Source organism: Sparus aurata, chromosome 20, assembly GCF_900880675.1.
Source record: "Sparus aurata chromosome 20, fSpaAur1.1, whole genome shotgun sequence".
Taxonomy (NCBI): Eukaryota; Metazoa; Chordata; class Actinopteri; order Spariformes; family Sparidae; genus Sparus; species Sparus aurata.
The window spans coordinates 19,417,118-19,444,622 of record NC_044206.1 but is presented as its reverse complement, the minus strand read 5'-3'; the positions used below and the strand labels follow the sequence as shown (position 1 = coordinate 19,444,622).

The 27,505-nt window shown below is 40.7% G+C and overlaps 1 protein-coding gene across 2 annotated transcripts; it reads right to left on the bottom strand.

Moving 5' to 3' along the window:
* Positions 1 to 18: 18 nt before the first annotated feature.
* On the bottom strand, positions 19 to 22,755 carry entpd1 (ectonucleoside triphosphate diphosphohydrolase 1). 2 transcript variants are annotated; one of them, XM_030401175.1, is made up of 11 exons: positions 22,392 to 22,755; positions 13,834 to 13,842; positions 12,601 to 12,728; positions 12,064 to 12,181; positions 7,470 to 7,620; positions 6,970 to 7,129; positions 6,626 to 6,829; positions 5,723 to 5,980; positions 4,520 to 4,633; positions 4,253 to 4,390; positions 19 to 613 (listed from the first exon to the last, which is right to left on the bottom strand). In XM_030401175.1, exons 1-11 carry the CDS (start codon positions 22,405 to 22,407, stop codon positions 407 to 409), a joined length of 1,503 nt encoding a protein of 500 aa, XP_030257035.1. In that variant the 5' UTR covers positions 22,408 to 22,755; the 3' UTR covers positions 19 to 406. The 2 variants fall into 2 exon arrangements, with proteins under 2 accessions (XP_030257035.1, XP_030257036.1); XM_030401176.1 differs by lacking the exon at positions 13,834 to 13,842 and having other exon boundaries at positions 22,392 to 22,753.
* Between the last annotated feature and the right edge of the window lie 4,750 nt (positions 22,756 to 27,505).

Here is a 27,505-nt window from a genome sequence, read left to right as displayed (position 1 = left end):
CGGATCAAACGTCTTACGTAAACTTGGATTATTTTATTTTTATACAGTATCATATTCACATTGTAATTCGAGACACAAACATGCAGACTGATGCGGGTGCGCACATTCAAAAATCACACATTCATACTCAAACGTACACACACTCAAACACACACGCACACACACACAGTCCTTCAATGTACAGTGGCAGTACTCACTCCCCAGCGTGAGAAAGTATTTGTCCCTTCTGAAAATGTCCTTGAATCAACATGAGCCGCAGGAAGGTTGTTGTGCAGCGGACCTTACCCTTTGACCTCCCCACAAAGGCTGTGTTATTCGCATATCGGTTGAGCAGCCCACACCATCACACTCACATACACTCCCTCCTCCCTCCGCCGTCACTCATGCTGTACATCTGTGCGTGTGTTTATACGATCTGTGGCTGTTTGGAGCAGCGGGGCCAGAGAGGACGCAGGCTGACGATGAAAAGGATGAAGAGCAGCACCGCCATGATGGTGACTATAGAGACGTAGCCGGCGTGGGGTAGAGGGGGAGAGTCAGGAGCCTCGGCCGGAATCATGTTGGTCAGATTCAACATGTAGCCCAGCGTCCAGCCTGCGTCACTGCCTTTTATCTGGACACAAACACAAACACAAACACAGGAAGAGGGTAATTGTCATTGCTTACTGTCATTTGTTGATGTGACACAGTTTGGGCGGATTCAGACTGTCGTTGAAAACAGACTTAAAGTGGAAAATGAATAAGTAAAGGGAGAAACTTATGAGTTACTGAAAGATTGATGAGTAGCAAGATCATCATTCACAGATATCAGCCCAAATAAAATCCAACAGGAGACTTTTGCACAACACGGCACACAGTGATCATCAAAAAAAACACAAAATGAGGGGATATAGTTTGGAGTTTAAAGACTTGAAAGATTGTGTCATGAAGAAATGAAGCTGTAGTGAATGCCTACTAAGAAACTTTATGTTGGTATTTCCTTATATTTGTCACATATTTGGAATTCTACAGTATTTTAATGTGACATTTCTATTCAATAGCAAAAAAAAAATGCTAAAAGGGGCACTATGCAGTCTTGGGGAAGAAATTTCAACTCAGAATTGTAATATTTCTAATATTAATGAGGTAATGATACAAACTAAACACGTATTAATTTTTCCATATCTGAATAAACAAGCTGTTCTCAGAGGAAAATAAGGTCCCAAGAACAGTCTTTGAAGCTAGAAAGTTGGCAGGGTCCGCCAAATAGAAACAAAATTGAAATTGTGCTGTCTTCAGTTCAGTTTGTTAATTGAGTTTGTTAGGCATTAAAACAAAGAAAAAAAAAGAATAATATATTCATTTCTAAACTCTCTCAATAGGTTATATTATCTCCATAAAATAACTTTCTATTATTATTGCCCTTTTATATATAATTCAATTAGATGCTTCGCAACATAATCTGCTTATTTATGGACTAATTTATTAATTTGTAAAATCTTGTAATAACAAACGTTCTACGTGACGCTTTTGGTCCTCCATACACTCACAGCTATTCTCGCTGCCTCGCAACCAGTTGACAGGCAACGTCCAATCAGATTCACTCAGGTGCGCAGCGCGGCCATTACAACCGCACCGTCTTCTATACAGCTAACTTCTTTTAGCATGTTACTGGTCGCTTTCTGCGTCAGACTCTGTGGTTGGACTGCGGACGCTTCTAAAAAGTAGATACTCACATAACTTCGACCCGCCATTAAGCCCGAGTCCAAGGTAAGAACCAGCTCTTGTGTTTTTGTTACCAACGGTTTGTTGTTTTTCTGCAAGCTAGCTCGGTCTCGCTTCTACGCGTCCATTGGTGATGGGCTCCTCTAAGTGTGCTTTACTTTATCCTAATTAATTAATAATTAATGGAGGTGGCCTACGAAAAATACTTATCACCCACCTTCAAAAGTTTGAGTCCCCCCCCCCCAAACAGCTTTACAACCATTCACACCTAGCCTAGGGTTGCCAACTCCCTGAAAAATAAATAAGGAACACCCCCCCCCCCCCGGCTTGGTAACTAACTTTTTTTTCTTTTTTTTAAGCTTTTTTTGTGTGTGAAACGATTTCCAAATAATTTGACTCGAATGTGAATTTAGTTCGATGCATGTCTGTGAGTGATACGAATAATATTATTCAACAATTTATTTTTGTGCAAATTAAAAGATATTTTTAACCGTAATCTGTCCTGCTTAACTTGACAGTATAAAATAAATATTTATTTATTTAACAGAACTGTCCTGCTTAACTGAAAACAGTATAAAATAACTGAAAACAATAGAAAGTTGTTACTTTCTTACTGATATATAGTTCATGTATATCAACTACCTGTGCAGTATAAATTATGCACGTCACATCTATCTATGGACTGTTTGAACTGAGATGTGTAAGGTTGTGTATATATATGTATGCATATAGTATAGTGTGTATTCTTGATCTATTATTCATCTATGTATTACTTTTATGTATTATTTATCTATTTTATGTATTCATCTATCAATTGTATGTGTTTATTTCACTAAACAATTTATTTGGCCATAAAATACTGACATTTATTGGACTTAAAAAAACATTCTTACTTTTTCTACATACCATATCTGCCTCTGGTGTTGCCTGGTGGACAACAAACCGGTCAGGGGTCCACCTGGTTGTCCCTCACGTGTTTAATGTGTCAACCACTAGAAGCTGTTTCACGTCAAAAAGTTCACCATGGGCTACAGAAAAAGTGCGCCGGCAGACATTATCTACACTTTTTCCAGCCATGTTTTCTTTTTCCCATTCGAGTCTGTATTTTCGCAGCATTTTCTTTTTTTTCTCGGGGGAGTAACGTTACTGCTCATGGTGGAAGGCGTACTGTCTGCTGTGTCCTGTGAACCTGTGTCGTTGTGAGCTATGCCGGATTGTTTTGCCAGTTGCCTCAGTCTCTTGTCTTCCGGTATCTTCTTACAAGCAACAATACCTTGACCAATGACAAGAGCTGGATTCTGCAGTTATTCTCATGTGTGAGTGTGCTGTCAGCTCATTGGTCACAGAGCAGGAGAGGGCTGGCAGTAAGATTACCGTACATTTTGATATAAAAAACACCCTGTCATTCATTGATTCCATTGACATTTTAAAGACCATTTTGATTCTCACGGAAATACGGGACAGAGTGTGTCCCTTTTAAGCTCAATACGGGACGCGTAACTTTGTTTCTAAATACGGGACGATTCCCTTTTTCAAGGGACAGTTGGCAACCCTACTAGCAACCCACATGAATGCCAGTTTGGCAACCACCCAAAGGTGGCCCTAAGGACTCAAACACGTTTTAACGACTCTGTAAGGACACTCCCACACAGACTATAAAAGCATGTAACTCCCCTCCAGTTTGTTAGAACTGAAGAAGCCTCATCAAGTGAAATACGAAAAATATCCCAATATCCCTACCTAATTTTGAGTAGTGTATGTTAAAGCCTTGACTTGCATTGAGAGCAACATGTGTTGCTGTCCATACATATATATATTCACATATTTAAAGGTGCTCTATACAGTTTTGGGGAAGACATTTTAATCAACAAGAGAAAGCTATTTTTGTTTTAAATGCCAAAAAAGACTAAATAAACAAACTCTTTTAGTCATAAAACTGACCCTAAAGGACAACAACATTTACTACCTCTGCTTTGTTTATATGTGGAGGACCCTGACACCTTTTTAGTTTCAAACAGTGTTCTGAGGACCTTATGTTCCTCTGAGAACAGCTTGCTTATTCAGATATGGAGAAAATGAATATAACTGAGTTTGTGTTATCACCTCATATTGAAAACCTTAAAATTCAGAGTTTGAATTTCTTCTCCAAAATGACAAAGTACCCCTTGGTATATAGGTGTGTGTGAACTTATAAGTGTAAGACAAATTACAAAGCACTGTCTGCTAAGGTACAAAAAAAGAAAAACCCTGTATACAGTCTGTGAGTCCATTTAGTCCATATTACTCTGTCCTGGTATTGAGTTACGTGTCAGATGGGAAGGGCTTTGCATCCATTCAAGGCCAAGTGCAGCATGACTGTTGCTTCACAAAGGTTAGGTACATTCAACGTTGAATATTTCTCTTGGAACTACTGTGGATAGATGATGTTAGTATCTTGCTCAGCTGAGGTTATCCAGAAGGTTATCGACACTGTAGGATATGACTTAAAGGAAGGGGCACAGCGTTGGGGTGTGTGAGATAGGAAAGGAGTGGACTGTGATCTACTGACCTTTTTAATGAATTTTATGTTGGAGTAGCTCGTCTGGTCGAATTTGTATCCTTCTGTCAGCAGGGTGAGGATGTACGTGCCGGAGAAACAGTACTCAGCCAGATACTTCACTTTAACATCTGGATGCTGCTGTTTTATCTGTTCAAGCAGTGATATCATCAATGTACAGTATGGGCAGGCTGGATGACATAAATAAGACTGGAAAGTAGATAAATATGGCAGGAAATTTTTTTTGCATGTATAACGGATGCATAATTATGCCCCGACCTGATTCCAAGGAGTTGAGCAGAAGCTGTTTAGCTTATCCTCGACAGCTTTCAGGGGAATAGATGTATCAGTGAGATTGAGGAAGTTCATCACAAAGTAGTAAGCAGAGAAAGCCTTAAGAGAGAAACAGAGAGGAAGAGGTGACGCATAAAGAAATTAACTTGTCTTTCCCTGTCCAATATTTTCTATTAAGTACCTAGACTGTGGATCCTACCACAATCTAACTTGTCCCTCCAAAATTCATAATAAATTGAAAATGCTTTTACACTTATTGTAAAGATTTTCAAAGCAGGTTGACATAAGACGAATACTTGACCGAATGATTAATACCCATTTTACGACTAGGTGCCGCTCCTGAGTGATATATAATTATGGCCCATGAATGAGTGTAGCGGCAGTACATTCCATCAGAACAACTGTGACAAATAAAAACACATTCAACTTAACTTTCCTTCTACTAAAGTTTAACATGGAAATATTGAATGAAATAAGACTTCTGAGTTCAACTTGAGGTAAGATGGCAGCAGCTACATTTCAAGTGTCTGGGAAGTGAATGATATTCCTACAGTAAGTTTCAAAATAAAAGCTTTGATAAGTAAAGATTGGTAAGGATTTCTGTCCCCTGAAAAGTTAGAGGGCTTTTAATATGCTTTGTGTGTGTGTGACTATTTGCACTGTCATCACTATTCATATCTACACAACTAGTGTGTTATATGATTAAATTGTTTATAGAACTTGTTCATAGAAGTAGCTAGCATGGACGCATTATGCTTTTTCTTGCCTTACTAACTCAAATATATCTGTAGACAAGCGTTCAATAATGTGTACCACAAATAAAATACCGTTCACCTACATTACACTGGGGTGTTGTCAAAAATCTCAGGGATAGATAAAATAAAACCAAAGTATCTGTGTGGCTAGATGAGACTAGCTTGATGAGCAAGAAAACAAATTATTAATTTGTGGATCCAAATCATGAACATTTGAGTGAACAATGTGCACTCAAAGCTCCAATCATTGTTTATTGATAAGGACAAGTCACGCCTAAAACGCAAGTTGCTCAGTGAACTGTGACTTAATGATTACAACTGATAGATCAGTGTTATATAGGCCCTGTGGTTTGTTTGTGCAACTCCCCAAACAACACACGGTGTCTCACAGGCCACTGAAAGATGCTGATAAATAAACACTGTGTGACATTACCCCAAATGGCCCCTGCAGAAGTGGCTGGAAGACCCCATTGAATGAGCACTGGCTGTATTTGCAGTGGGTAAAGTTGAAGACGCTTTTGACGACTTCCTGGCATTCTGTGAAGTTTCCTTTGCCCGTTTGATTGAAGGTTGCAGGAGCGTTTTGAGGTTTTCGGTCTGACACACAGGGACTGTCATAGAGGACTGAGTAGTTCTTCATAACAGTGTAGCCAGTGTTGAAACAAGGATCTAATATACTTGCTTGACCTGACTAGGAGAGAGCGGTGTAAGAGACAGAGAGGAAATAATCAAATTCAGTGTCATTGGACATTTCAGCATATCAAATCTCTTTAAGACTAAGTCTGAAATTATCTCAGATTATTTAAGATTTAAACTGTCTATTAACAGCCGCGTTTCATCTATGCATTTTAGAATATTGAATTATATAAAGCTTTTTTCAACAAAAAGAGTTCATGCACTTATTGGGAGATCTACAAACATTTACATCAGAAGGCTGTTTTTGCTTCCAGAGCAGAGAAGAAGAAGAGGGAGAAGAAGTCTCTTTTGGTGGTTTTTGGGATAATCCCATAATGTGCAAAAACCCAGCCAGTTGTAGCAACAGTAATTAGTGTGGACTAATGAGAAGACCATGGTGTCATCCATAAAAACATCCATAAAGGCATCTTGACTATTTTAGATGGAAAACCGCAACAGAACTGGTTTTGCTTTCTGTTAGCGTCCTCTACGTCTTTAACTCTGCTTATTGCAGTCATTTGCAATATAGCCTATGCCACCGACTTCTGTTATAACTATGCTTTACATAAACTAAGTTAAGTAAACTAAGTTAGCTTGACAGTTGGATATAACAGCTGATGTTAACAGAGAAAAGAAATATTCCTGAGACCTCAAAATTTACCTGAGTCTGTTGTGCCAGTGTCATTCGTAGTGCTTGGTCTTTCCCGTAACACAGGAAGCTGTGAGTGTACAGGTTATAATCATTTCCATAGAGTCGGAAGGTCACGGAGTTGCTTGGTGACTCTGAACCGTCAAATTTCTCAGACACAAAGCTGATCTGAGTGGAGGCCCCTCCAAGGTCAAGAGCACCTGTGGTGTCCAAGCCCTGCAGCAGAGACAAAAGGCATTGAAGTTAGTGCACAGCAGGCACTCACAGATCCACATTTCTGACTGGCACACAGAAAGCACATCTCAAAGGGGAAAAACTAACATGCATAATATGCATCCAAACATATGCGCACTGACCTGTGTGAGGCGGTCGTCCAAGTAGTTGACCGTGACCCAACCGAAGGCGCCCTCCTCCTGGCCACTGAGTATTCTGGCTCCCTGGTAGGAAAAGGGGAACTTCTGCAGGGCACTCTCAACAGCCTTTAAGACTTCGTCTGATGCAGAGCTGTTCTCTATACTGCAGGAACACACAACGCAAATTCATTAGAGTGACTCACATCCATATTTCAAATTGATACAGGAGCCTATAAATAATAGATAGACTGTGTTGCATATAATGGATTTGACAGTAACATATTCGCTGCTCTGGCAGTTCAAGTGGAGATAAATCACAAAATAGGAGGAAGGAAAAGGCTACAGATAGCAGCACTTCAGCTGCCACTGTGAACATAATGACAGAGTTTAAGGTTGGGAGGAAGTCACCTCAGTTGCAGTGTGAAAAGGCAGGCTGTGTTACTCTTTAATGGATGCGTGTTTAATGTTTGATTTAGGGATGCATTTGAATGTGCATGCCGTACTTCAGCAGTCTCATTCCTGCAGTAGCGCCCAGATAAAGGGGGGTCTCTTGGTGTCTTTTCCCTGGGACCCGCTGCTCGGCTTCCTGCATACACACTCTCAGCGACTCTCCTGCCTTCAATGGATCATGCGCATAGCTGGAGATGCCTGGACCTGTGAGCGGAGCAAAATGTCAAGAAGAGTTTGAAGTCAATTAGTCTAAATCGAGGAACCATAAAACATAATAAGAGCCCTGTTGCCTAAAGTTCAAAGATGCTTGCCTGCTGGGGAGTTAAGGGTCATCTTTACCACTTCAAGAATATGGATGGGAATTTGCTATGGGAGAGAAAGCTCGGTGAAGTTGTTATCAAGATGTCTGCTTCCTGTAAACGTGCCTGGTTTACCCTCCATTGAGGAAGTAGAACCCATAAGTTCCATTTGAGCTTCCCAGTGGGCAAAATTACAGCCAAGAGTGTCCCTGATCAGATATCCAGCATGAGTGTACACATCCTCCTGTAGAGTAGGGCTGCATTTCAATAGCCAAACTACCAGAACAAGATTTAGACTCAATCCCCTTTCCAATTTTTTTCCCTTAACCTGTTTTGGAGTGATCCCTTGCCCTTTGGAACAAGGTTACGAGGAGCAGTTGTTGAAAGCTCCCTCATAATGTTTTGAACTGACATTCCTCACATGGCTTCTTTTGCTGTGCTGATTTCTCTTGTGTTTACTAGGGCTGTAGCGATACACTAATCTCACGATACGATGCGATACACGATATTCAGCTCACGATATGATATATATCACGATATTCAGCCAACGATGCGATTCGATACGATTCGATACACTTACATCATTTTCTGAAAGATTTTAAAAGGGACAGTGTGATTTTGGTGACATCTTGTGAGTGAATATGACAACACAACCATTGAATTAATTGTAGGGCTGGGTATCACCAGGTACCTTGCGATACAATACCATCACAATATTTTGCCCTCGATAACGATAATATCACGATACAGCGATTCTGCGATAATCGACATATTGCAAGAAATTTCATCCACGATACATCACGATATTTGTGTCACTGAAGAAATTCAGAATGTATTGACTGCACTGAATCCATTTCACAGGAATTACAAAACATTGTCAATCAATTTTACATGAATGACAGCCAAGTAAACAAAGAGTATATTGCACAGTGTCTCTTCTTAACACACACACTGACTACAACTATCATTAAATATCTATATGTGTGGGTTTCAGAGCTACTTAAACCATTTTTTAAATTTTATTTAGTTGTATACCTATGTTTGAATAAAGATAAAGCTGTCCTCCGAAGAGGGGTGGTGGTGGTGGGCCAAAAAAAAAAAAATATATTATTATTATTTTTTTTAATTTTTAAATATCGATATTTGGCACCAGTGTATCGATAACGTACCTCAAGACGAAATATCGCGATATATCGTAGTATCGATATTTTGGCACACCCCTAGTGTTTACTGTGGCAATCCTGTTTTATCACAATGCCATTTGCCATTAATCTGATGGCAATGAACTGCCAGCATGGACGCTGGCAGTTCATTTGCTTCAACCTCACGCTATTGGTCAAGCCATCAAATGAAAAAGGACACCGCCTCGTTTCCGGCCGCTAACATTAGCGGTGGTCTATGGGCTAACAATAACTTTCAGCACTGATATTAGAGGAGCAAAATGAATTGCAGCCACTTGGCTAATGTTAATGTAACGTAGATCTAGAGAGACGTTAGGAAACTCGTTGCGATTGTTTTATACCTTTTTTTCTAAACAAAATGACAATAAATTGAAACGGAAGAGAATTCTCTCAACCCTGAGTTTGAAGGGCCATGAAGCCTTAACACTTCACCCTACCACTCTATCCCAACAAAAATCAGGATGCCCTACCCCTAGAAGTAAACATGCAAAGCGTAGGGGTAAGGCTGAGTGGCAGGGGCACGGGGTGTATTGGGATTGGTCCTTGTTCTCAATACATACATTTTAAAATATGGTATGTCAAAAATACCAGGATGTCCTCCTACATGTGGCAGCAGCATAAATTTTTAACCCGCAGTGATACTTAACATTCCGAACGACATACTTTTCCAATTTTACTTCAAATTTCACGCTATGAACTACAATGGTTGTATGAACAGAGGGTCAAAGTTTAAAGCGCAATGTCATGAAAAAGACATCTTTTGGAACACAGCTTAGGTTCATGTGTTAACTTCTCTGTTTATGTACCTGTTAATGATACTTATGTTATTTTATGTTTTTTTCCGATTATAAGAGGAAAATGAGCAATGATTTGGTTTGTCGTGCAATACTTTGACTTCTACTGCTTAAGACATTGTTAAAAACAGTTCATAAAAAGGCACAGTAAAAAAAAATGGGCGCTATAGTTACAAACAAACTTTACTCAACTTACAACTTTACTGGTTGGTCCTTTTGTCTGTGAATCGCTGTCTTGTGTGTATGAAAAGCTTTTATAACCAATGTAAATTACATTGCGAGGGAGGCTGGCACACACCAACTGCTGATAGATAAAAAGCAATTGTTAAATCAACTGTTAGCTGTTATATGATGTGTATTAAAAGCACTCTAACAGTTCAGCAAGAACAATTGGTTGCATAAGAAAGTGCCCTGAGGATGAGGCACACAGCACAAGCACAGTTGGTCCCACTTTCTATGAATTGTTGTCTTGTAACTAATGTCTTGATGGATGATTAATTATTTGTTGGAATACTTCGGCATCTGGCAATCTCCAAGTGATGAAGTCATTAGTAGTGTCAGGGGTTTCATGGGTCACTTTTTAATGAGTCATCAGTTCTGCAGCAATAAATGTTAGTAAATCATTACAACAATCCATGTCCAATTTACATTCATATCTCCAAGTGTCGTGTTGTCAATGTTAATGAGTTTTTTAATAATTTTGGCTGCAGATGCCCTGCAACACTTTTACAGAGGGTAAGAAGATTAGAGCTGAAATGATTAGCTGATTAATTGATTAGTCGCTGGTTGGGAAATTAATCTGCAACTATGGTGATAATATTTGCCCCCAATCAATTCCAGCTTCTCCATTGTGGGTAATTATTTATTTTCTCTGTCCTAGGTTGTGATTAATTTATTCCCTTTTTTTGGACTGTTGGTCGAACTATATAAGAATGTCAGCTTGGCTGTAGGAAATTGTGATGGATATTCTTCACTATTTTATGCCATTATTTTTAGACCAAGCAAGTATTCAGTTAATCCATAAAGAAATCAATTGAGCTGTCCATTTGACTGGTCGTCCTGATTAATCAACATGTCAGATTCTATTCCTATTCCAAACTGGAACTGAGTAAAGTGCATAAATGTCATATGTGCTTATGGAAGCTTGAAACAACCTATTTCAACCAATAATTTTATGCTGTCCAACCATCAATCAGTCTTCAGCTTTCAAGTCAGAGAGACACTGCCGTAGCGAACCGTTTCAGGGGACCATGCCTCACAGATAAGGCTGCTGTACAAAAACACAAATATTATTATTATTCACTGCTTTGGGTGAAACTGGATCATATATAATGAAGTCCATGTTTTCTGATTGCAAGAAAATGTTTGTGACTTTTCCGATAAATTGATGTTTGTACTTGTTGCTAAATTAACCGCAAGTGAACACGGCCTGTGTTGGGACCAAAAGCGAACTGCTAAACCAGCTGTATCCAGATGATGACAGGGAATCATCACAGATAATGACAGGTTATCCAGTACCATGGTGATTTACGGAGTTTAGCTGTTGTTAGATGGTTACTGCCTGCTCATGTAGTCATGCAGCCAACATTAGGCTGACTAACTTTAGGCCCCTGGTTGCCAGGAGCCAAACCTGGCAAGAAAACCAGCTTGGTCCCACACTCCCTATCATCAAATTGGCAGCTGCATTGGACCGTGTTTGGCAAGCACTCCTCTTACCTAATCGGCTTTCTTCACCGGGAGCTCACGGTTGGGCAGAGTTAGCTACTTTGACACCTAGCTGCATGGTGTCAAAGTAACTATTGGCCAATATAACCGGCAGTCAAGTCACTCCCTACCTTACTGTTTTTACAGGAAACATGTTAATATGCAGAAGCAAGTATCACTCCGCCTTTGGGTTGTTGGTGACTTTAAATTAAGAAAATCAGAAAAAATTCCTGGATCTGTCCTTTTATCTGGATCAGCACCAAAAGTTAATCAGGTTTATTCTGGGCAAAGACTAATCCTCCAATCATAAGGAGTGAACCCACAGGAAGTGACAATGACAGTACTGTAAATCAATAAAATCTTATCATTTCCCATCCCTTTTTACATTCTATGCCAAAAGTTATTCATATTAATGACTAACTAGTGGTCTGTGAAGTATAAATGAATAAGTGACTGACCATTAACAAATCTATTATTTATTAATTTTTACACTTTTCCAAATATATTTTCAAGGGTTAAGATACAATTATCATATTCAATAACCGTTAGCACACTAAATAAAGAATGTGCATATTCATACAAGCCTAAGATTGCACTACCTTGGATATTTACATAAGTATACATTAGCGGTCGTACACATGAATGTGAGGGAAGTGCTGCAGCTTGTACCTTTGACTTTGCAGGAATGCGTCTGTTCAACTCTTCCAGTGTTGTTATCCTTTTCCGCCGGCCACTCATAGATATACAGAGCTGTGTGGGAGGAACCAGCATCCAACACAATCCCATACTGGAGTGTGGAGACAGACAGAGGGAGGAATTTCAGTTCAGTACTCAGACATTAACTTTGGATGAGTTCCATACTGATGTGCTGTTTAAACATTCAGTGGTATGATTGTATAGCCCACGGGCAACCCTGCTACAACTACTTTTATCAGCAAAAATATTAGTTTAGTGCTGAAAGCGTGGAGAGGGGCAACAGCCTATAAGCTGTAGTGTGAGATCAAATGGGCCTAGATTTAATGGCAAAAAGCAGTGGTGACTAAAGTCTTATCATCATCATCTGGCCTTATTTGGTGATGGATTTCTACAACCAGTACCAGGTTGACAGGAGACCGTATTTGGCTTGTGGATCCCACAGTAAAGCACCGGACTTTTACACACTCAGGAAACAGGCTACAACATTTTTAACATTTTCCTCCACCATACCTTGTACTTTTGGGGGAGGGGCCTGTTCTGCAAAACCGCTACTGTCACCAAGGCAACAATCGCTATGACACCAATCACAGTGATGATGATGGTCACGGGCGTTTGCCAGGGGTTCTTCTCTTTCATCTCTGTGAGCGTGGGCGGTAAAGACAGACAGACAGACAGGAAGGAGAGGAGAGAGGGTTTGCCGGGGGGGCGTAGAGAGGGGAAGATGGGGACAGATCGGGGGCAGGAAGAGGAAGGAGAGGGTTTGTGTTAGACAGTCTTGCATCCAGATGTGAGTGATGTCACAGCATGTTTGAATGTATGAGAAAGAGCCCATCCAGGGGTTTTCGCAGAGAGTGTTTAATTGTGTTGTTTTGTAACCAAGGACTACAGATGGATTTCTCATTTTGTGTCTGAACTCGTTCCAAGCTATTGGGTAAATCAAGGGAAGGTTGCTTATTCAGCCACAGCATATTTCGTAAGGGTATTCCACCGAAATTCTGAGCTAATGCTGAAAGATCAAGAAGATTTCTCCTTTGGGAAACGATTAAAGGGAAACCATTTCCACGCTTATTGTTGAGGAAATAGCTGAAATGTTTTGTATAAACAGCTGACATCAATCAGCAACATCCTGTTTCAGGTATTATTTTAATCCTGATTATATATGGTCTGCTGCTGCTTTGTTCGGCTCCAACATTACTTTCTTAGTTCTCATTAAGTTTCCACTGTTTCCATACACACACGCTCACACGCACGTACACACACACGCTCATGTTAGTGTGGATAATATGAGCTAATACATCTACAGTTTATCTAGGAACAAAATGAGCTGACAAAACAGGTGTAACAGGCGTCTCTATTGACAAGACTGTTGTAATAGAAAAAAGTGATGAAGAAGACACCAGCCTGAATTGGAAAAGTAAATACACACACATACACACACACACACACACACACACACACACACACACAAGTTGTTTGATTATTACCACGCTAAGTAAACTGGCAGAAGCTACCTAGGTGCACTTGACAGCTGGCAAAGTACACACACTCTGAGAGAGACTGATCAGATTGTAGAGTAGAGAAAGGCACACGGACACACACAGTTGCTTTTGCATGAACAGGACCCGCAAGAGTGATAGTAAACCTGACCTTTGTCTACTGTTGGAAAACACATAAAGAACTCAAACTTAGAGCACGTTAAAGCAGCGAGCCACAAGCTAACAGAGAGCGGAAGAGCGCACTTACCTCTGTTGTCTACTTCAATGAAGTACCATTGACAGGGGAGAGGGAGGGAGAGAGGGAGAGAGAGGGAGAGAGAGGGAGAGAGAGAGAGGGAGAGAGAGAGAGAGAGAGAGAGAGAGGTAGCGGATTGATAAGATGAGGAGAGGTTTTTCCGTTGTGGCTGGACAGAGGATCAGAACAGAGCTGAGTGTGTGTGTCTGTGTGTGTTTTTGTAGTTCTCTGAAGCACTGAGTTTGGCATTTCCTCCCCAAGCTGGGGCAGCAGAGCTGGTCACTATGGAGACGCAGCTAAAGTGTGTCTGTGTGTGTGTGTGTGTGTGTGTGTGTGTGTGTGTGTGTGTGTGTGAACCCCTTAAAAGGGACTCTCTCCGGCACTTTCTCACTCCTCTCTGTGAACTATTGAGTTACTCAACCCAGCACTACTCTCTCCCTCTCTTCTCTCTGTGTGTAGGAGGGAGGGGAAGTGGGGACTCCCTTGTTTAGTTTCTTTTTTTTTCTTTTTTTTCTTACTGGCAGGCTGTGATGTCATCTCTGTGACGGATTGGAATCCCCTGCTTTTCTCCGAGGTGGTGTGTGTGCATCTTTATTTGTGTTTGTTAGAAGAATAGCTGTTACTGGAGAGATTATGTGTGTGTGTGTGTGTGTGTGTGTGTGCGTAGACCTAAAACATGACTTGCCTCCAAATTTGATCCCTTCTCTTGCTACACCACATGCACAAACACACATGTTTAAACATGCACAAGAGTTAGTGTCATCTTGGTAGTTATGTCACTTATCCTCCCCCTCCCCGAGGGAGCTGTGTGAGCCTCTAAGCATTAAGGAAACACACACACACACACACACACACACACACACACACACACACACACACACACACACATACGAAGCCACCATAAAGCATCCTGTAATTGTTTGACCAACCATTTCTGAGTACAAAATCAAAGTTCATGGCTATTTTTCAAACATGACCCACCAGCTGTCTAAACCAGAGACAGTCTGGCAATGGTCTGGCTGTTTATTTACTCACCATGTTATCTGCAAAAGAGCCCAATTGTATTCCTCAGATGAAGTTGGAAAGCGGAAATCACAGCTAGACTGTATAACTCTGTGCTGATGCATTTAAATGAAAGCAATGTCATATTTAAAGCACCAACAGACTAACAGACCAAATGTACAAATTGGAGAAAAAAGCAAAGTGAGACACATGACCGGTTTAGCCTTGGGCTAAAATGTGACACTTTACAGTCACAGATGTAGAAAAAAACAAAACCTCTGATGTCACCCTTGGGATAACAGCGTAGTGTTAAACTTTGCCAGATAATGGAACCAAATCCAAGCATGGCTGAAAAAGCCTGGGTGGAGCAGTGTTAAGACAATATAGAGACAACTACCAGGGCTTAATGTCAGGCAGAGACACCTCACAATCATACAAACATGCATCAAAACATACTTGTTTTTAAGTCTTAATGTCTTGTTAAGGCCTGTCTAACTTTTGTTCCTACTTCTGAATGTGCCCTGCAATTCTTTTAGACAAAGATAGTAAAGGGTGCAAAACATGTGTGGCATGCACGCGGCCTTGAGCAGTTTGTGCGGCACATTTTATTGCACCATTAGTGTAAAAAAAAAAATAAAAAGCAAGATTTGCAAGAGAATGTGCCATAAGGATTTAAATTTTATGCCAAGATGGAACAAACATTAAAAACAGAGATTGTTGAATGTTGATTTCAACACAGGAATCAACATACAGAAAAAAAACCTTAGCTGCAAATTGTATTATCGTTCCATACAGATTTCCCCATGCTGACTCTATTTTCTTTTTGATAAAAACACAATAGCACAGAGCCTGATGGAAAAAGTGTAGACAAGGATGATGAAGGGAATGAGCTTTCCAATGTGTCTGTTGAACGGTAATAACAAGTGCGTCATATGACATGGAGGCCATCCAAAAGAAACACTGAACTTTAATTTAAAAAAGATAATGTTGATATAAAAAAGAGAAAGCTCTCAAATCCAGTCAAAAAAGGGTGTGTTATTTGTCTAGAGGAGTAATAAAATGCAGTAGTGTTCAAATGAAGACTGTGAGATCTGGTTAAAAGGTCAGAAAAAGCCAGCAAGTTGACCTTGATTTGAAATCTTTTTGTCAAGAAATGGAAAAATTTTGCATCTAAAAACGATTAGGCCGGATCATTAAAGTTTCTCCTGAGTTGCACAAACATTTATGTACTTTATCTTTGTGATTATTAAAAAAGTATTATTAAAGGGATATTCCGGTGTAAATTTAATCCATGGTTTAATTTTATGGGAAAAACATGTAAAATACATTGGTATGTAACAACCAGGACAGCCTCTATATCGCAGTTTAGCCTAATTGTTCTTAGCCATCAAAAGCTCATACAGCGCCGATCTGAGTGGGGGTCCGACCACTAACCCTGACTGCATTACTGTCTGAGTTGCATGACACAAGGCCATCGTCTGGCTTCAGTCTGATCGTCAAACCTTTCCTCGAAGGCATTTAGCCACAATGAATAAAACCACATGTGATTGCCACAGATGTTTACTTGTTTTACAACATCTTCACATGCATTGAGTTAGACTGTCATTGCAAAGCTGTTAGTCTAGCACATATGAAATATGAGAGAACATCTGTGATGTGTCTGCTGGTGGAGTAAACAACCAGCCTTGGCATTAATGACTCCATTAATGACAGCTGGCTCCAATTACGCAACTCCTGCTTCATTGTACTCAGTCTCAGTGCGAAAGTTGTTACAATAACGCTGCAAAGGTTGCCCCACACTGAGCTGGACTTCTCCCTTTCCTTCCTGTAACTGTAAGTGTGAGCGAGAGATGGAAGTTAACAATCAAAAGTATTTCCATACCTAAATCAGTCAGATTAAAGAATGGAAAGACTGTTACATCAGGTTCTGTTGATGATGCTGTTGGCAGCCGAATAAACAGATACAGACACGTAGTCACAAACACATGTCGAGACAGAAAACAGGGCTTATCTGAGCAGCAAATTACGTGGTTGAGATCATGGAGGGAACTCTCTTGGCACATCAACACAGACTGAAACACCGGCTTTCAGGCCACGCAAACACACGGGCTTGTTCATTTGCACTTGTGAGGAATTTTATTGACATTCATTCTCTATTGATCACAGCACAATGCCTAACCCCATCCCAAACATAATCTAATCCAAACCCTGAAGTTTTGACTTTCAAACAGCTTTGTAAAGAAGTGAGGATGGTCCCAAATGTCGTCACTTTCAAAGACTGTCTTCCCTCAGATTCAGTCTCTGGCACACAGATTTGCAGGCCGGGGTCAGACTCAGGATGTTTGAGGGGTAGGGGTGAAAACTTTTTTTGAAAAAGGCACAAGCTCTATGCGGTGGGGTACCTTAGATGGTGCTTCACCACGTTTTGTCCACTGGAAGGACACCCTAGAGGGCACTTTATTATGTTTTGTCTGCTGGAATGACACCCTAGAGGGTATTTCATAACATTTCGTCCACTGGAAGGGTACCCTATAGGGCATTTTATCATGTTTTATCATGTTTTCTAGGGGCATGCAAGGGTCCACCTATCCTGGCCTCCCCTGCACCCCTCTCCGAGTCCACCAGTGTTTGCAGATGCACAAATGCACATTGACACTAACACCCCCCAATCACACTTGCGCCACCGCATTTCCGTTCTCGATCTTATCTCTAAACACGCTGTACTGTGGAGGTGGGGGCATGATGATTCAAACTATGACATGACGAAATAGTGGGAAAAGGAGAGCACGGAGAAATGGGAGTGGAAAGCATAACATCTGCTATCACTCAGTGTATCCTTCTGAGTGCTTTTTTTTATGAGTTTGATGCAAATATTTTAAGAGAGATCTTTAGCCAACTAAGTGGACACAAAAACATCAGTAGGTGCTTGAACCTACTTTTGATTGTCAGGAATCAGGAAGCAAAGAAAAAACACACTGTTAAAGGGGACTCAGGTTTTAACAAACTTATTTTGCATGCAGCAGAATGAGTATTGTTTAGATGAGCAGCGGTCAGGTCATCCACCTACGAAACAATGTTCAACAACTGTGACACATATAATAACAATCACAGCACAGATCATTTTTAACTCCTAACACACACATTCTTATTGTGTCAAGATGACTGTTGACTATATTCACCACCTAATCCCTAAATTTGAATCCAATCATCACTGATTGAAATGTTTACCTAAACCTGACCCTGAATGTGATCTTAAACTAAAGTCCTGATTCTAAACTATATGAAGTAAGACTAGACAAATTTAAGTTTAAAGTTCAAGCTGGTTTTTACAAGTTTAAAAGATCCGCAAGTACTTGTTCTGTAAACATAATCCGTTGTCCTCACACAAAGAAGCATGCAACTGTAAAGTTTCTACTGGCCCAATGTTGAAAACCAGGCAGATCCTTGTTTGATTTTTTTATGACATAACAGACATAACCGAGTCTCCACCCCTGTTGAACTGAAACTCATAAATGTCCTAAGATAGTTAAGTAAAATAGACGAAGAGAGACAGAAATGGGGAAAGAAGGAGGGTGTTATGAATCAGCAGATACCAAGCGGGTTGTTACTTTGCACTAAGCAATGAGTCAAAGAGTGACACAGTGTGAGATCGCCTGTGTGGTTTCTGATGACGGGAAGACGAGACAACTATAAGGCAGGTCTTAAATTTGTTGTGCTGCACTTGGTGGTAAGGCTAGAACAAGTCATAAGCCTATGTGTGATCTTGCATAAATGCACATGATAGGGGTAAAACACGTGTTGCCTAGGTGCAGTCACCACACCTCGCCTAACACAGTGGTAAAACAAGTGTCCAAATCCTTTAACTAAGTATTCTTAGCCATAGCACTCAATTACAAGGTAAAGACCTGCATTAAATTCTTAGTGAATACATTACAGTAAACAAGAATCAGCAAGTACTTCTATCCATATCTGTATTTTCAACCTTTACGCACAGTTTCAAACCACTTTAAGGAACCGTTAACAGGTTATGAAACAGTCTCAATGTAACACTGATGTCTCTATACGGCCGACATAGTCCAATGAGATACTGTTTGACCATATATTTAATGCCTGTAACCAGGTCGCAGGTTGGATAAGTCATGAAATTAATATTAAAACAATTTTTCTTGTCAGAATGCTGAGAATGAATTGAGGAGTCTTTCAGCCTGAGAGCAGAAACTGCTCTACAGTCTGATGGTACAGCACAACAAAGTTTACTTTGTTTCACTATTGTAGTGAATATTCCAGTTACTGATCAAAGCTATAGATAAATTGCCTCATCGCATGTATACTGCAAACAGCTGTTTGTTAAAAAAAACAGCATTGAAAACATGTTCCGTTTCAAATGTAATACTGTAAACTGCAAAGTTATTACAAACTACCGCCGTCTAATACCTGAACTGGAGCAAAAAGTGCAATGAAGCGCAGTCTCTCTGAACAGGTATCTTTATATGAATCCCAGGGTTCTCCCCAGACGGTGGAACAGCGGCGCTGCGCCGCTTTACCGCTCGGTCAGCGCCGCTATACTCCGCGCGTGACAGTGTCGAGCGTCCGTCCGTCCGTCCGCCGGTTGACGGCTAGGAGCTCCCGGCTGACGGCGATGAGCGTCCGTCCGTCCCCCGGCTGACGGAGTTGATGACCGGCTGTCCGTACGTCCGTGTCTCCCCCCCCCCGGACTGACGTTGACGAGCGGTCCACCACCCCCCCCCCCGGACTGACATTGACGAGCGGTCGCCCCCCCCCCCCCCCCCCCCCCCGGCCGGGAAGACGGTGCGCCGCTATACTAAGAATTTCTGGGGAGAACCCTGAATCCTTAAAATCTGTTGGCCAAGGACAAGATGTTGGTATTGGAAGCATTATGGTTTTAGCTTGTAGTCTATTTGGTTAATGCCATTCAGACCATCTAGGCAAACAGTTCATATGGAGAAAGAAAAAAGGGGTCAAATGTCTTGCAAATGCAATGTTTGGACCCATGGGCTGTCATCTGACAATGATTGAATCATGTTGCAAGACTTTTTCGCGTCTCAAGTTGCTAATTGGACTGTAAGCAATGACTGTTAGGCACATGGAAGAAGTCTTTGCCCTGATATCCGTTTTCTATATATCGGCTAGCCTCACTCGAAGCCCTGAAACACTTGGGCGCTTGCCCTGAGAGGCTAAATTGTGAAATGGTAGCTGATGGGTTCTGAGACCGAATGAAACGCCAAATTGACCTCTACAGAAATACTTTAGTAATGAACCCTAACTTTAGATTATTCCCCCTCCCCCCCATCAACCTATCAACATATTGCCTGGGAAACAGCCATTGTTCCAAAGTAAATTGTGCCTCACACAACACAATGTCCTTGAATTGTTACTGTGCTATCCACTTCAACTTTTCCAAATAATCAGACAAACTTTTTTTGTTCTAGATGTTGAAAGACACAACAATGTTCACTAAGCAGCTCTATAAATACTTTTGTTCTAGCTTTGTGAAACTGCCGCATCCTGTAAAAAGGGAACCTCTGGCAGCGTCATATGATGAGAAATGAGAGGAAGCATTCTTTGTCTGCCACAGGGAAGTCAAGTGGTCTGTCCTCGCTGATTTTGAGTCCAGTCTGACCTCATCTACAGGACAGACTGACACCAACTGGGCTGGGCTTGTCCACCCTGACCTTCAGCAGAGTGAACTATAGCCATTGTGGTTTTATTTCAAATAATCTTGTCAAACATCAGTCATTAGATTGTAATAGTTCCAAAGCTAAAATTATTTCCACAGTGGTGACGTGGTGTTTACTTTCATCTAACTGGAGAACCAGTTGACCCTGTAGATAACTTATCAGCCTCTTAACATAAACAAACAGGACTTTTGTATACATTTTTTGGATTGTTGGCATCAGCACTGTTGATACTTAAATGGCTTAAAGCAAACCCTAATGTGATACTGTGAAATTACTGTCAAGTCACCCAAATTACTTACCTCTAGTGATGCCTAAACATGAAGACAGTTTTGGTTGAATTTGTCCAGGTTTTAAGATTTCTGCCAACACTCCAATACAGAAATTCAGAGTAAAAATGGAAACATTAGCACATGGAATATAAAACTATCTATGTATGACTCCCTTTTCAGGAACCACCATAGGTAACCATGAAAGAATTCAGTGATACCTTAATTTATCATTTATGAAAATAAAGAAAACATAATTTTGATTTAATCTCACCAGGTTTCTTTGAGATGTCTACTTTCACACTAATAAGTGGACGTGAATAGAATTAAATTTAGATACTCATGGAATTCCTTAGAATTGTATGTGAATTCACTTTCATTTGCTATGGTTCTGGAAGTTGACGTACAGCATATCTTAAAACCTTGACCTATAAAACCAAACCATCTTGATGGCAGATACAAATTTTTGTCATTTGGGTGAACTGACCCTTTATTCTACATGAAGAACCTCATTATGTCTTCAGAGTTTACATAAGGTATCAGCCAGTTAACATAAGCAAATTTGACCTTTGTTGTACAAACATAAATGAATTCACATCCACCTAAATTAGTGGGGGTGAATGGAATTTTCATTTCTCATCATTTCTTTAATCAGAGTAAAAGTGATATTCAGAGTTATTAGGAAAAGATGTGCCTGGAGAGACATGGTTTTGAATAAAGAAAAAAAAAAGTTTAGAGTAGAAACAAATAAGATACCACCACAGTAACGGTGTAGAGGCAGAGACATATCTCTTCATCTCTCTCTCTATATATATACATAACCTCAACAGATAACATCCAAAGCGTCTCCGAGGAAAATGATTTAGCTGTAATTTTGCAGAACTGATTTTAATCTACATCCGGAGCCAGGTGTCATATTGTGAAACAATCTTGAATTATTGATGACTAGTCAGACTAAAACGAACCATTTACTGGCGGTGCAAAAAATATTTGTCTCAATCAAAAACCCTGCTGTTATAGTACACTTTGGTCATCACATACACGGTTCATACAGACCAGGACACAGAATTGCTGAAACAGTAATTAGCTAATTGCTCTGAATCATTTGCACATCAATAAATATATTGACTCGTACGTCAGATATGTTGGTAATAAAACTAACCAGCCCCCATCATATGCAATTAAACTAGCAGATTATATAATGCAATCACCCTGGGTCGCATGCACTTTGATAACCTGGCATAAAGATCACATGATCAGAAGTATGTCACTGTTTATCCTCCGTGGCACACGCTCACACGGACCTTAAACCCCCTGGCAAAAACACAAACACACGAGCAGAGGCACCTGCTAATGCTGCCTCTACACACACGCTCTGCACATGCTACGGAAAAGTCACACACCTGCCCCGCGCTGCTACATGCTGCAAGTCACACAGCTGGAAGAGAACACACACTCACATGACACTTAACATGTACTGTACACACTTCTGGTACAACATCCTACTGCTGGGTACAACGGCGTGACAGGGATTTCCTACACTTGTGTGAGCATGCATGTGTGTGTAGTTGTGTTTGTGTGCCAGTCATAGCAGTACACCTACCTCTTTGTGCAGACATAGGTTCTCTCTCAGCAGCAACACAATGCTCTTTCTATTCTTTGCCCCTCTCTGTCTCTCTCTCTCTCTCTCTCTCTCTCTCTCTCTCTCTCTCTCTCTCTCTCTCTCTCTCTCTCTCTCTCTCTCTCTCTCTCTCTCTCTCTCTCCCTCTCTCTCTCTCTCTGTGTGTCTCTCTCTCACACACACACACTCTTTCTCTCTAGCCCTCTCTCTTCCTCTCTCTCTCTCTGGTAACACAGCTCTCTGCTCAGTCCAACGTTTTCAGCACCTCCTTTCACATACACTCGCTTTATTAGGAGAAGCAGAGCTTCCCTCCTCCCTCCTGCTCAGCCCACTCCCCTCCTTCTCAGGCGCCTTTAGCTTTGCCTTCTGTTTTCCCCTCTCTCTTTCTCTCTCTCTCTCTCTCCACACCTTTGTCATTTTCTTTGTCGCTGTCACCCTTCCACTCATTCTTCATGCCTCCCTCCCCATCGCCCTCTCAATCTGCCTCTCTGCCTTGACTCTCTTCCACTGGTGTCTTTTTCATCATTTTCCTTCTGCCTCTCTTTCTCTTTGCCATTGTCTCTGTCTTGTAAAAGTGGGTCAAACATGAAAGCACTGTTAGATCTGGATGGGAGCTGAAGCTGGAGGGTTTAGAAGAGAAAAGGCAGCGGGTGAACTCAGTCTCTTCCTTAAACCCTTGTTTTAATAGATGTAATCTAAACTCTGTAAATTATCTCTTAATGGCTCCAGTGAAGTTTTTTACCTCAAATACAGAGCCTATAAAGTTAGGCGTTACATAAGATCTCTACAATCAGGGTGGCACAGCTTTCAGCACAGGATGATAGCGAAACCTTGAGACCAGGGCCATGGCATGGACACTGCTACCTGTGTGTTGTTTTTGTGTGCGCGCACATGTTTTACACACTTTTATCCAAGGCTGAAAAACAAAGCTCTGTCTGTGTTTGAGCCCTGGTCACAGGGGGAGTCCAATTCAAATTCACACTCCAGGCTACACTTTAAACACGACAATAAACCACCACCCGACAGCACTGATACTATTATGAGAAAAATCTGCCACCATCAGCAGAAACCACCTAATGTATGGGTGTGATCACTATGCATGCTAATGTGTACACGCCATCGGGACAAGTGGCATTGGGGGAATGCTTTGTTGTTTTTTTTTAATGGCAGGGCGGCAGACGGAGGTATTATTTTGCTCGGAGCTCTCCCAGTGTTTTGTGCGGTGTTAAAAGAAAAACACATATTTATTATGACAACAATAATCCTCGCTTAATGAAATCCTTAATGACATGCAGAATATTTTCTTCAGGATGGCAGCGATGTCCTATCATTCAGCTTGAATCTGCAGACGCTCCATCAGTCTGTCACTAAATATGAAAATCATCATTAGTCTTGGTAAATATCTATCTATCCAGTGGTGTGCACACTGTGAGGGCAGGGGCGGGGGGATTGCTGCCTCTGCTACTTATGTTCTGAGTGCCGGAGTCTAAGTTCCCCCCGAATACTCCTAGCTGTATCCCATGACACAGTACAGCTCTAGTTAGCCCTAGTGCCTCTTAAGTGCTGATGTGGTTGGTCCAAACGCCCCTCTGGTCCTTCTGGTTTGCACAGTGACATCTCGAGTTGGCCAAAATGCTGTTTTATCTGCTCAACTAGATCCGACATGCCCATCTGATCCCCTAAAGGAATATTTTGACATTTTGCCAAAAACTTCAATTTGGGCTTGGATCTTGAGAAGTTGCAGTATTTAAAGTAGACACCCTAAACTGTACAACACTATTAAATTACTGCAAACTGCATACTCACTTCCCCACACATGCTCTCTCCTTTATCTCTCTCAACCGCACACAAGCTACGCAATGAGTTGCAGAAAGCTGCAGGGCTGACGTGTTAGGGTTAGCATCACCCAGGTTTTCTCAGGATTTTGGATTATTGCAGAAAATAAGATACAAATGTTGTTAATCCACACAGATGAACGCAACTTGTATGAATTTTGTAGCGTTAATGAAACCACCAGAAGTAAAACGTTCAGCTATAAACACGCCACCTCATGGCAACTTTAACAATGGAAAGTTAAAGTTAATTCAAAGGTAAAGTATTAACAGATGTATTTTATGTTGTAGAACAAAAAAACATGAAAATCTCTTCAGCTTGTGTTTAACACAGACCTTCTTTCAGACATTTCACTAACGTATTTCCAGGGTTTTTGGACTCAGTCCTGCAGCAATCTATCTCTGAAAGGAGTTTGCTTCTTGAACAACACATTTAAGTAAGAACAGCTTTAGAATACGTTTTCCTTTTTTTTTATTCCATAATGCTTAGGCCCAGCAGGGAGTCAACTTACACCCTCTGGGAAACCCTTCAAACATTAGGGGCTGACCCAAATGCTTTAAAGCTTCTACTGTTGCCATGGTAGTTGACTTCCAAATCAGTATTTTAATGGAGATGTTACATTGGCTACAACAAAATAAAAACCAAAAGACTGATAAAGAGAGCAAGAAATTACGTCCAAACTTTTGATATGTAATTCTAAAGCTTCAAAAGCCTCAATTATGGTATCTGGGCCAGACATGAGAGTGGTCTCGCTTTGGTCATCTATCTCAAGACAGGAAAGCAGATAAATGGCAATACTCAAAACATTAAACTATTCCATTAAAGTGATGCTCTGCTGCACCCCAGATGACACTTTTGTCTGTGAAAACTCTGATAAGTGCAAGTGCCCCCAGGTCTTATGGCTGGAAGGGGCTAGCTTTTTCATTTTTGCCATTGGCCATCGAATACAGTGTTGTTCATAGATTCTCTGTCTCAGGTATTGATATGTTCTTAAGAGAAATTAATGCTCAAACATTATGATCATTGTTGACTGATCACTGACTGTTATCATCACCTGGGTACAGTTTGTTATTTCACATGCATTCCCTTTGTTTTGACCAATATCAAACTAAACTTGAAGCCTTATTCATAAATAACAGACGGATCACAAAATGATCACCTCATCAAGCTACATGATCTTGAGGTACAGTCTCTTAATTTCATAAGAACATTTTGTGTTGGCCTTGGCAGAAACGAGAAATTGACACCTGTTCATCCTTAATCAAGCAGAAATATGACCTAATATTCTATCAACGTTTATCATACCAAGTCCTGGTTGCCTCGAGTATGTACTGTAATTCGGACATTGTGCTTGAACTGCAGTATAAAGCGGGCAATGAAGCAATGCTGGTGTTGTTCGAGATATTTACCTTTTGGGACTCGCCCTTGTTCTTCAGACGCCAATGACGCACGTTTATTGAGCATTTAACAAGGTTAGTTCCCAGAAATACAAGCACCATGTACTGTATTTTTGCCAAATTTATTTTGAACGTAACAGCACAGAAACGGAAGAGTGTTAAACATCAACCTGCAGAAGGTGTTGCAAGTCGATTTTTACATTTTTTTTTTCAGGCCTTTCACAATTGTCATTGTTTCCTCATTCTGCAAAATCGCTCACTGACGCAGCATCTAACAGTTCCTCAGAGCTTTAAGAAGACGAGACGGACAAAAGACGAGAAAGGAACTGAGAGGGTTTCCAGACAGGGCTTGTGACTTTTGTTGGACCACATATTCAATCAGCACTCAAACATGATGATCACTAAATCAGAGTCTTAACTCTGTGGCCTCTTTATCTGACTGGCACCCAGAAGGCTTTTAGCTAGAGAGCAGTGGGTTAATAAAATGCAACCATAACAACAATATTTCATGTTTAGTGTCTTTTGTTGAGCTATGCTGACCTCTTCAGAAAACCCTGTACATTAATCACTTCATATTGCCACTCTAATAACAGATGTCAACAGGCTGCTTGGTCAGGGAATGGTCTTTTTCCTGTTTGATTTATTGACTTTGGTTTTGTTGATGATTTTTTTAAATGAAGGGAGTATATTTATTGGAAAGCTCTTTATTGGGAATCTAGCAAAAGCAGAAAGGCTGGCAGAAGACTACAAGCCTGCAGATGTGAAGTATAGTTACTAACATGGATTAATGTTTTCGGTTCAGAAAACCGATAAGGAGGTTTTGTAACAGTGTCTGACAGTGTGTATGTTCATTGAGCAAAACAAAAAACAGGTCGAGTATGTGTTCTTGTGCATAGCTAGTAAAGCTGATTCTGTGCAAACACAAAGATAAAACGACTAAAGCGTGTTTTGTGACCCTAACCATTTGAACTTTAAACGCCAAGTAGTAATCAGGGAATCCTTGAGTTCAAGTGGACGTATGTGCCAAATTTGAAGAAATTCTTTCCTGGTGTTCCTGAGGTATCACATTCACAAGAATGTTATGGGCAGACGTGAGGTCACGGGGTCCTTTGAACTTTGACCACCAAATCCAATCAGTTTGTCATCCTTGAGTCTGAGTCAACGACTGTGCCAAATATAAAGAAATTGCCTCAAGGTTTTCATGAGATCTCACTCACAAAGATAGGCAAGACGGATGGAAAACCTGAAAAAAAATAAGGGTGAACATGTTATTTTAATAGTACATCATGGGTCCTTCCTGCAGTGGTTTAAAACCTTTGGTGTTGAAGTTTTTGTTCACTTTTACCGCACCTTCCATTGCTCAACTCAGTGAAGAATGAAAATTGAACTGCTTGGATATGGACACAGCTGGACCAGATTGTTGATAAGCAGCTTCATTTTGACTGTTTTTACCCCACACTTAATGACTCAAGCATCAAAGGCGCATGCTGATTCATTTCTTTTTTTTGCAAATTCTTGCCCTCTGTCCAGAGGCCTCCGACTCTGCAGTATCAGACCACCCTCTCCCAGACTCTCTCAGTTGTTTATCCCAGATTCCCATGGCAATCACTATGACTTGAAGTAAGCACTCTTATTATGTGTTACCACTGGGGAAATTCATTAAACACGGTTTACTTGATTCTAGTTTGGTTTAGTTTTTTCCTGACAAATAAAAACCAAGATTTACAACTCGACATGTTAGTCAAAGATGGCACAGCAAAGTTTGGGGCTCCATTTTCACTGTGGTTCTCGATATGCAAACAGCAAGAATGATGCATGGATACAATTTACATGGCAGAATCTAACTAAGACAATTCATGCATTTAT